The sequence below is a fragment of the Pelodiscus sinensis genome, chromosome 20, assembly GCF_052426305.1.
Source record: "Pelodiscus sinensis isolate ZL-2025 chromosome 20, ASM5242630v1, whole genome shotgun sequence".
NCBI classification, from domain to species: domain Eukaryota; kingdom Metazoa; phylum Chordata; order Testudines; family Trionychidae; genus Pelodiscus; species Pelodiscus sinensis.
In genome coordinates this window covers 29,092,957-29,103,867 of record NC_143071.1, presented here as the reverse complement: position 1 = coordinate 29,103,867, position 10,911 = coordinate 29,092,957, and the positions used below count along the sequence as shown (strand labels likewise).

Below are 10,911 nucleotides of genomic sequence, written 5' to 3'. Positions count from 1 at the left end.
ATGGATGGTGTCTCTCCCTGTAAAGAAACAAGGTGGGTGAGGGAATGTCTGTTACTGGACCCACGTCTGTTGGGGAGGCACTGGAGCAATGAGAGAGATTGCCTCACTCACCGCCTGTAACCTTCTGGGACCAACAGCACGGCACCCACTCTTACGGTCAACACATCTGGGAGCTGCTTCTGTGTCCCTTTAGACAGCTCCTAGATTAGCCCTTGGTTTGAGCACCCCAAATCCCAGTGAAGTCACAGAGAGGTAGGGTGCTCAGATCACCTTTGGAAAGGAAAATTAAGCCATGCTATTGAATTAGCAGGAATAGGATCCTGGCTTTGCCCTGGTGAGAGATACCATCACTGGACACCATTTGCAACTGGTATTTTGACAGCGTAACTACTTAGTGATAACAGCAATTATCAATTGCCCCGGGGAGGGGCACAGAGCATTTTAGATCACCAGGGCTCTGAGGAGAAGCACATTGGATACCACTATCTCGCATACACTTCTCAATGTTCTTGCCACTCTTCAGAGCCCCAGTAACCTAGGACGCTCCATGCTGGGAAACCTGCCCCCCATGTTCTGACTTTGTTGGGGTTGGGGTTGTACCTTCCCCGCAGCCTTGGGGATTTTCTGGTTAGACATGGCAGGAACCAGGAAAACCAGGGAGAGTGGTAGAGAGGGGCTGTTATTTTTTTCACACAAGTCATTCTGTGCATTTTTGTCAGCTTTATACATGCTTTATACTGCAATGTTTTATACAAGATGAATATGATCAAACGGAGTTTCTTACTCCCATTGAAATCATTAGATTGATCTGTATCTTCACTCATTCCTGGCTGACCAACTTTGTACAAACACCCGTAGGCAACAGTCTGTATCCTTCCCTGAATACGCTGTTTGTTACTGTCTGGATATAGCACCAAGTGAATCTGAATATTAGACCCGTTAGCCACACCCCAAATCTCAGGCCCTACATACAATTTCTAGTACTAGTTATCTCCTTCATATTGCACCCCGCCCCATTTCTGGGGGACTGGAAAGCTGTGGCTTTGTCTATACTTTCCCAACAGAAGCAACACAAGGCAAACCCCTAAGGTAAATTCACCACCTAAAAATTGATGTGCATCAATACAGCTCCTGCTGGTTTGCAATCTAAGGCTTCGTCTACACTTGCAGTTCATCGACTAAATTTTGCCATGCATGGATGCTTAACACCAGCCCCCCACAACAAAAGTTTTGCTGTGGCAAGTGCAAGTGTGAATGCTACTTTGTTGGCAGGAGCTCTTGCCTGACGACAATGCAAAAGCTGCTTGTGGGGGCTAGAGGTATTTTATCAGCAAAAGTGCCAACAAAAAGCTTTCAGACAAGCCACCTCAGCAACAGGGCTGCGTTGACACAACCTCATGGCTAAAAGCTGCCTCTGTGGACATAGCTTAAGAGTTTGTCTATGCATGGCGTTAACCATGGGTCAAGCTAACTAGGAACAAAGTGATCCTATTCCAAACATCAGAGGGCCCACCCATGGAGCTATTTAGGAATAGCTGTTCCTGAATAACCCCATGAGCAGATAAGGCCAAGAAGTGCCTATGTTTTGCTGAGAGGCTACAAGATTGAAGAGACAAGGGTTGCAGATGCAACATTCAATGGAGACGGTGCAATTACGTTGCTTTCTGCAATTTTAGCTGCACTGCAGCTGCTCTGCTGTAAGAGAGACGCTTGGTATAATCCGGTTTCCCCTCACTGTAATAAATGAACCCCTCTCCCTATACCCTGAGAGGCAGTAACCAGGTGGAGAAAAGGATTCTTCTATTAACCTAGGAGCATCTGTACCTAGGCTCCAGTCTGTTTAACTACAGCTCTCAGGGATGTGAGTTTTCCTCTCATTTTCAAAGCTACGTACAAAGGCAAAGACCTATGCCCCTCACTTGACTCAAAGGGAAACTGAGGCACAGCACTCCACAGCCCTACACAGCCTATCAGCAGTAACCTTACGGTTCTGCACGGGAATAAAACGAGGGTGGTAAATTGTCTCCACCCACCGTTTGCTTCCTGTTCCCATGGCCAGCTCTAACCCTGCTACCCAGCCTCGTACGGGTGTAAAGCTACGGCCATTCTGCAAGGCAAAGCTGATCAGCACTGGCCCTACAAAGAACCAGAGGCACCCTCTGGCTGCACCCAGGCAGTCCCAGCAAGCGCCCACACGCGCAGAACCGACCAGCCCCTTTCTATAGAAAGGGAAAGGCGCGCTCTGGGCTTTATATAGATGAGGAGGGCGCGGCTCCCGAGTGGGCGTGGCTTATGCTACCTGTAAAGGAGGCGGGGCCTGCGGCTGCTTCTGCTCATCCCAGCCAGGTGCGCGGCGCTGCAGGCGGCGCTGCAATGGCTCAAGGCTGCGGGCGCTGCGTAGTTTTCCTGCTGGGGGCGATGGTCCTGGACGCCGCCGGGCTGGCTTTGGTACTAGTGGGGGCGGTGGCACAGCCAGCCCGGGCCGGGCGGCTCTACGGGGACTGCCTGGTGCTGTCCGGCGCGCTGCTGCTTTTCCTCTCGCTGCTCTGTTGGCTGCTGTGGTACGCGGGGAACCTGCACGGGGTGCCGGCCTCTGAACTGCCCCTGGGGGCCCGTAGCCCCGCGCCCGGGCCGCGCTCCAGCCTGCTGCGCCTGGCCAGCAAACTCTCGGAGCACTTGTCCCAGCGCCGCCCGCAGCCGCCCGGCCCTTCCCCACCAGCGCCCGGCTCGCTGGAGCTCTGTCGCTTGTGCGCTGTGGAGAGCCCGGGAGCGCCCAGGGACCAGGTGTGAGCCCGCCGGGGAGGCAGGTAACAGCCCGGGCCCTTGGCTAGCCGCGCCCGGGACCGCCAAGTTGGGGCTCTGCATGGGGAGCAGCCCCGCCAGGGTAAGAGCTGTGTGCGGGGCAGGGATATTGACTCTGGAGCTAGGCTCTGGTTCCTGACACTGGCAGGGATCTTTGAAAAATCATGGCAGACAGGGGAGATTCCAGAAGACTGGAAAAGGGCAAATATTGTGCCCATCTATAAAAAGGGGAATAAGAACAACCCAGGAAACTACAGACCGGTCAGTTTAACGTCTGTCCCGGGGAAGATAATGGAGCAGGTAATTAAGGAAATCATATGCAAACACTTGGAAGGTAATAAAGTGATAGGGAATAGCCAGCATGGGTTTGTGAAGAACAAGTCATGCCAAACTAATCTGATAGCTTTCTTTGATAAGATAACGAGCCTTGTGGATAAGGGAGAAGCGGTGGATGTCATATACCTAGACTTTAGTAAGGCATTTGATACGGTCTCGCATGATATTCTTATTGATAAACTAGGCAAATATAACTTAGATAGGGCCACGATAAGGTGGGTGCATAATTGGCTGGATAACCGTAGTCAGAGAGTTGTTGTTAACGGTTCTAAATCCTGCTGGAAAGGGATAACAAGTGGAGTTCCTCAAGGGTCTGTTTTGGGACCCGTACTGTTCAATATCTTCATCAATGATGTAGATATTGGGATAGAGAGTACGCTTATTAAGTTTGCAGATGATACCAAACTGGGTGGGGTTGCAACTTCTTTGGAGGATAGGGACATAATTCAAAATGACCTTAGCAAGTTAGAGAAATGGTCAGAGGTAAACAGGATGAGGTTTAATAAGGAGAAATGCAAAGTGCTCCACTTAGGAAGGAACAATCAGTTCCATACATACAAGATGGGAAGCGACTGTCTAGGAAGGAGCATGGCGGAAAGGGATCTAGGGGTCATAGTGGACCACAAGTTGAATATGAGCCAACAGTGTGATGCTGTTGCAAAAAAAGCAAATATGATTCTAGGTTGTATCAACAGGTGTGTTGTAAGCAAAACTCGTGAAGTCATTCTGCCGCTCTACTCTGCACTAGTTAAGCCTCAGCTGGAGTACTGTGTCCAGTTCTGGGCGCCACATTTCAAGAAAGATGTGGAGAAATTGGAAAGGGTACAGAGAAGAGCGACAAGAATGATTAAAGGTTTAGAGAACATGACCTATGAAGCCAGGCTTCATGAACTGGGCTTGTTTAGTTTGGAAAAAAGAAGATTAAGGGGGGACATGATAGCGGTTTTCAAATATCTAAAAGGGTGTCACAAGGAGGAAGGAGAAAATTTGTTCCTCTTGGTTTCTGAGGACAGGACAAGGAGTAATGGGCTTAAAGTGCAGCAGGGGAGGTTTAGATTGGACATTAGGAAAAAATTCCTAACTGTCAGGGTGGTCAAATATTGGAATAAATTGCCAAGGGAGGTGGTGGAATCTCCCTCTCTGGAGATATTTAAGAACAGGTTAGATAGACATCTGTCAGGGATGGTGTAGACGGAGCTTGATCCTGCCTTGAGGGCGGGGGGCTGGACTCGATGACCTCTCGAGGTCCCTTCCAGTCCTATGATTCTATGATTCTATGCTGGGGTGTTCTGCATGATGCCCGGGGGCGGGCTGGCTGCATAAGCCACTGGGGCCAGAACTGGAACCTCAGTGTCTTCTCCACCGGCTAGACTCTGCTGCCTTTCCAGCCCCGGATTGCTGGGGAGGGAGCTGCAGAGTCCAAGCAACTTCTAACATCCTGGTGAGCAGAAACCCCTGCAGCTCTGCTGCCCAGCCCTCTGACCGCAGCCGGGGAAATCCCCTTTTCTAAGAGCCCACTTCCTTTGTGGACTTCAACCAAAGCTGCAGTTTCCCTCTGTCTGGTAGCAGGACCAATGGTGGCATGTCTAGCACAGATGCCTCACTACTTTCCTCCTCAGAGGGGAACTAGTTAATCTGTATCTTTTAAAAAAAGTGGTCCTGTGGCACCTGAGGCTTAGGAGCTTTTGTGGGTAAGATCCACTTCAGATGAGTTGGTGTGGGAATTACAGATTCCATGCTATAACTACAAAAGCAATTACCTGTCAATTGTAGGACCAGTGTTAATGAAGCAAGTCAGGCTGGATGTCTCAGTCATAGCATTGAATAAAGATTTTAACTGGTTAATGCACTACAAAGGCAATTTCCCCACCTTTGATATTCACATTCCCACATCAAATGCTATGAATGAAACACATCCAGCCTGACTCAATTAGCTTCATTAACCCTGATCCTACAGTTGTCTGGTACTGTAACTGCTTTTGCTGTTGTATATACCAAGGATCTGTAATTCCTACTTCAACTCATCGGAAGTGGATTTTGCCCATGAGTTCATGACCTAATAAATCTGTTAGTTTCTAAGGTGCCACAGGACTGGTTACTTTCTTCAGTGTCAGAACAAAATGGCTTGTGGCCCATGGGAATGCTCACTGTTCAATTACTGCAGTAAAGGAGTGGATGCTTTAAGTAGCATTAGAGTGTTTATGGAAGAGAGAAATGCCTCTGTACCTAAGACCCAAGGCTTTCTAACCACTGATAGAGATGTGCTGGTATAAATCCCAGAGTAAAATGATTCCTACTGGTGCAGTGGGATTGGCACTCGAGCTTACCCAGGCTTGAAACAACGTGGAAAATGTCATGGCTCTGCAGCCTTGAAGAAGCTGTAATTGGAGTGATATGGTGTCTTGTGCCCATGATGAGCCAGCCAGCTCTTGCACACTGACACAACCGGCCTTGGATTGTGTCAAGGGAGAATCCTGTTTTGTGACAAGCTAGCTCTGCCTCTTCAGGAGGAAAGGGTCTGGCATCGATTTTTCCAGATGAATCACTTTCCAGTTGGTTTCTTGGCATGTGGGCTAAAGACAGAGTTCTTCAGAGTTGTTCTAACAACTTATGTAGATGAGGAGGTAGGAACCTTAAAACTTGTGACCTATTCTATTTACAATGTAAAACCACAGAGCAAGATATTCACACCTGACTTGATTCTAGCCAATCCCCAAGTATTTTTCAAATGTCATGTGATTTCATCTTGGGGAGAATGGTGATTGCTTTCTCAAATCTCTGCCAGCCAGCCTGTGTCATAGTGGGTCTTCTCTTCCCTGGCTTCCAGCTGTGTTAATGGCTTTGGCAGGCTGACACATGAATGGAGCTTTTCTCACATGTAGCTGTGAGGTGTCTCCCTGCTGGTGGACTTCACCTTCCAGCCCCCCAAGGATCTATAGCAGCAAGGTGCAGTAGAAGGGAAGAAATCCAAATCCTTTTATAAAGCTACCTTGCAAATGGATGTAATTCTAGATAGAATAGGTCACAAGTTTCGAGGTTCCTCAAAACCTCTTTGCTCCAAAAACCTATGTAGAAGTGGCTACCTCTAAACTACACCCCTCTGTCGGCAGAGGGATAGAAATGAAGCACTTCGAAAATGCAAATGAAGTGGGAATTTAAATATCTCATGCTTCATTTGCATAATCACATCATGGTGCTGTTTCAAACAAGCACCATCTCAAAAGTGAAACCGCAGTTTAGATATGGTTTTTTCAACAACAGGGCGATGTTTCAAAAGATCTTGTACTCAGAAAATGAGGTGAAACAGCGCCATGATGTGATTAAATATCCCGTGCTTCATTTGCACTTTCAAAGTGCTTCATTTACATCCCTCTGCTGACAGAGGGGTGTAGTTTAGATGTAGAGAAGAATTCTAGTTCTTTAAGGAACCTTTTCCTAGTTCCACTTCAATGATGCACAACACAGAAGTAAATCTAAAACTCAATGTTTAAGCCCTCTTCCCCAGACCTTGTGTACCTTGCTGTTGGTTTTTTCTGCTGTCCTGCTGGATACATTCCTCCCAAAAGGAACATGTAATATAGCATCAGTATCTCTTCTCTACTTGTTTAACATCTTTAGAAATACCTGGAATATCACTTCTGGTCAAAGCTGCCCTTTTCCTGAAGGACCTACATTGGGTGGAGGGCAATTAGAATGTGTTCTGTGAGCACATAACAGAGTAGTAGATGTTGTTATTGATAAAATAGGTAAATGGGGATGGAAAGCGATAGTGGAACCATATTTAAGGAATAAAGATGGCTGTTTGCATAAGCGCGATATTGATTTTGTTAGAGGGGAAACTAGTGGTCATGAATGTTACCATTCAATGGTAGCCAATTCTGATAGTTTGGAGAAAAGGTGACCCATCACTCTGATTTGGAAGAGCATATTGAAGAACTAACTGGCAGAAGAAATGGCCACTTTTTTAGCCTCATAATTGGGGCTCAAGGCAAATGGAGCCATTATAACAATGAATTATTAAGCCTTTTTGGAGCTGAGAGGAAAGAATTTTAAGGAAGATTTAAGTAGACTCTAGTCTGCCACTACTGACATGATGGCAATGTGCAGTGAAAGTGATCCCAGAGCTCCATTCTGAGTATCCCATTATGTTTATATAATTTATTTCTCCATATTTTAACTTTGCTTTTAAATTATCATGGATTATTTGTTAGTACCTCTATATCCATGACTACAGTTTCACCTGTGCTTCTCCATATGACGGTTTTAACTTATTAAATAATAATCCAAATTGTTAACTATTTATATTTTAATTATATTTTTTACTGGGCATGACTGGAGTGGCTGCAAAGAATAATCAGGAAAGGGCAGGTAGTCACACCTATACATATAACACTAGGTGCAGGCACACTGGATTTAATAAACTGTTTAGTCACGGAAGTAAAATATTTTTTTCTAAACTTCTCTCCCTGTGACCAACCTAACAATTTTTGCAATGTCATAATCTCTCCAGTTCTCTGGTCACTGGAGTCCTACAGAGCAGACCAGATTGGAATTTCTAGTGTTTTGAAAGCAGTTATGTGGGTCAGTTTTGGTGAAATAATAATCTCCCTCTAAGGGCTGGTCTGTACTAGCTACTAACACTGGCATAGCTACATCTCAAGGGGGTGAAAAATCCACACTCCTGAGATGTAGCTTTGCCAACCTAACCCCTAGTATTGACAGTACTAGAATGTCAGAAGAATTCTTCTGTCCCCATAGGCCCACTCTACACTAGAAAACTAGGTGGTCTTAATTATGTTGGCCAGGGGTCTTAAAATCCACACCCCTGAACAGCGTAGTTAAGCCAACTGAAGTCCCCATGTAAGCACTAGGTTGACAAAAGGCTTCTGGCAACTAGCACATCTGGTAAAAGGAGAATTCCTCTCATTGGCATAGTGTTTGCACTGACATGGCTTAAATGTAGAGACAGCCTAGCTCTAATATTAATTCTTGTAAATGAAACCCTCTTCACAGCAAGACTGAATTATGACACAGGCTGTTCTGATATCTCGTACCCAGCTTTACACTGGCCTGGAGACCACCCAGGCTAGAACTCACCCAGGCTAGAACTCACTGGGCACCATGGCACATCTATGGCAGTCTGGTTGGATGTAAGTGTGACGTAGTGGGGGTACCTTGCTGGTTGCTAGGCTGGGCAGTGGGTTGTGAGTGACCTCTGCTGGCTGCAGCACGGCCCAGCAGGGCAGGGGATGAGTCATTATGCAAGGGGGCTTCTAACCTGTCTGACCAGTTATCTCCCAGGGAGCAGAACAATGGGAAGAAGGGGAGTGGAGCCCTGGCTGGGGGCAGGGTGGGAAGTGAGTTGGTGAGGTTTCTGGCTGGTATCATGGAGGAAGCAGCCTAGGCAACGGGCTGGGATTTAGGGGCCCAGGCTCCCCCATCTCAAGGGGGGCTGAGGCATCCTAGGCCTGCCCTGGAACCAGATTACATCTGTGCTGGGCTGTATCCTGGAGAAGCAATAAACTCCCTCTATTCTACTGGCTGGTGGAGTCTGTTCGTGCCACTACAGGGGTGCAGGAGACGGGAAAACCCCAACGCGCCATCACAGTAAGAATAGAGTTCAATGGCTTCATGCTCATGGTCTCTGCCTCCAAGTGCTAGCACTTCTGCCCTACTGATCGCCAGCAACCCAGTCTGTCTCTAACACAGAACTTCTTAAAATTGCTGAAATAACATTTCTCGGTGGGTGAGTCTGTGCAGATGCTGTTTCTGGTACTGACTGCTATTTCCATCTTCCCTGATGCCTTCCAACCTTGAACTATGTCAGAGGACTCAAATGAATCCGCACTAGTTGCTCATGTGACTGTGCGATTGGATGGAAGCCAATTGAGTTGTCTTTGCTTTCTAGAATGCGTGGAGCTATTGCCCTCACCCACTCAGCTTGAATCTTCTCCATCTGAAAATCCTGGCTAGTCATCAAGCGGCAGCGGCCAGTGGAAGATGCTCATTTTGCTAGACGGTTCTGCCAAAGGGTTACACTTTGAAGCCTTCAACTGAAATCTGCACATCTGTACTCACTGACCTAGGACGTGTGCTCAGACAATGCCTTCAGTATTGCACCTTCACTAGGAAAATGCTTCACAGTATTGTATTTTCACAAGGAAGCTTAGTTATATTTTGTATGGGAACACCATTATTTTTATATTCCCCAGCATGTATGGACAATGTTTGCCTCTTGTATATGATGGATGAAACCCATACTGAGGCTGACTTATTTAGTATTCAGCTCCTCCTTTTTTATGCTGTCTTCCTAATGTTCACAGGTATTGCGGTTCCAATGTTCACAGGTATTGCAGTTCCATTTTATGTCCAGCTCTTTACATAAGAGCACTGGGAATTTGAATTTTTAAATGTATTAAACTTATATTTATTGAATCTGATGGAGCCTTTGGAATGTGATGAACTGGAGTGGAGCAAAACATTTATTTGTAGACTTTGTCCCTTGTGGAAAGGAATGAGGGTGGGTCTTGCGGAAAAGTGTGACCATGTAATTACTGTCTCCACAGGTATATTTGAGAGTTTGTTTTTTGTTCAAGAACCCCTCCTAAGCGGTAAGAGCTAGGACCACCAAATTTGGTCCATAGCTTCCACTTCTCATAACTTATAGCCCAGGGTCCCCAACCATTTGAGGCTGCTGGGTGCCCGGGGGCATGGCCGTTGGCCGGCAGGGACACTTGCGTGCCCGGGGGCAGACCCCCCCATAGCCGTGCGCCTGGGGCCAGTGCGCCCGCCCCCCATAGCCGTGCGCCTGGGGCCGGTGCGCCCGCCCCCCATAGCCGTGTGCCTGGGGCCGGTGCGCCCGCCCCCCATAGCCGTGCGCCCGGGGCCGCTGCAGCGCACCCCCCATAGCCGTGCGCCCGGGGCCGCTGCAGCGCACCCCCCCATAGCCGTGCGCCTGGGGCCGGTGCGCCCGCCCCCCATAGCCGTGTGCCTGGGGCCGGTGCGCCCGCCCCCCATAGCCGTGCGCCCGGGGCCGGTGCGCCCGCCCCCCATAGCCGTGCGCCCGGGGCTGCTGCAGCGCACCCCCCCATAGCCGTGCGCCTGGGGCCACCGCGGCATCCCCTTCAAGGGCCGCGTGCCCAGAGTGCAGGCAACCAATCCACTGTGCTCCCGGGACCAGTGCTCACCGTGCACCATGCACCTGGGGCCAGCTCCGGCACCATACATGCGCCACATGCCCGGGGCCAGGCCAGCCCCAAGCACTTGGCGGGTGCACACAAATGCCCTGTGGGCACAGTGTTGGGGACTGTTATAGTCCATAAGGATTTGGATGTGCCTGGAATGGCATTGCTTCTCATGAAACCATAAAGAGAGAATCACCAGACCTGTGAAAGGAGCTAGCATGGGGCATGCCTCCACTGTTTGGAGGTGCCCCAGCACTGAGCCTCCTGTCCCCCAGGTGCTCTGTGTGGAGGAGGGCTGAGGCTTCCTTCTCCCCACCCCCCTCTTCCAATTCCTAAATGCCACCCTACTTTCATCAGGGAGGGAGGGGAAAAATGCACAGTTGGCTGTATTCCTCACTCTCAATGGAGAATGCAGGGGCAGACAAACCTGGACCTGCCGGGGGGGGGGGCATGCACCTTCCCCCAGATAGAGCCCACGGGAGCTGCAGCAGTTGTGGAAAGGTGCTTCTCACCTGGCCCTAAGCTGCTGCGGTTAGGGAGGGCTGGAGTTGTCCTCTCTCCTCAGGGCAGCCTGCATCCTGGCTCCTCT

The 10,911-nt window shown here is 48.8% G+C and overlaps 1 protein-coding gene across 2 annotated transcripts; it reads left to right on the top strand.

The window, feature by feature from the left end:
• Positions 1–2,326: 2,326 nt before the first annotated feature.
• TMEM238L (transmembrane protein 238 like) lies at positions 2,327–9,893 on the top strand. 2 transcript variants are annotated; one of them, XR_016347538.1, is made up of 2 exons: positions 2,327–2,884; positions 9,047–9,893. XR_016347538.1 is itself a non-coding variant. In XM_089771872.1 (2 exons), the coding sequence occupies exon 1, from the start codon at positions 2,374–2,376 to the stop codon at positions 2,788–2,790; it is 417 nt and encodes a 138-aa protein (XP_089627998.1). In that variant the 5' UTR covers positions 2,327–2,373; the 3' UTR covers positions 2,791–2,807; positions 9,047–9,893. The 2 variants fall into 2 exon arrangements, 1 of the variants encoding a protein (XP_089627998.1); XM_089771872.1 differs by having other exon boundaries at positions 2,327–2,807.
• Positions 9,894–10,911: the final 1,018 nt, after the last annotated feature.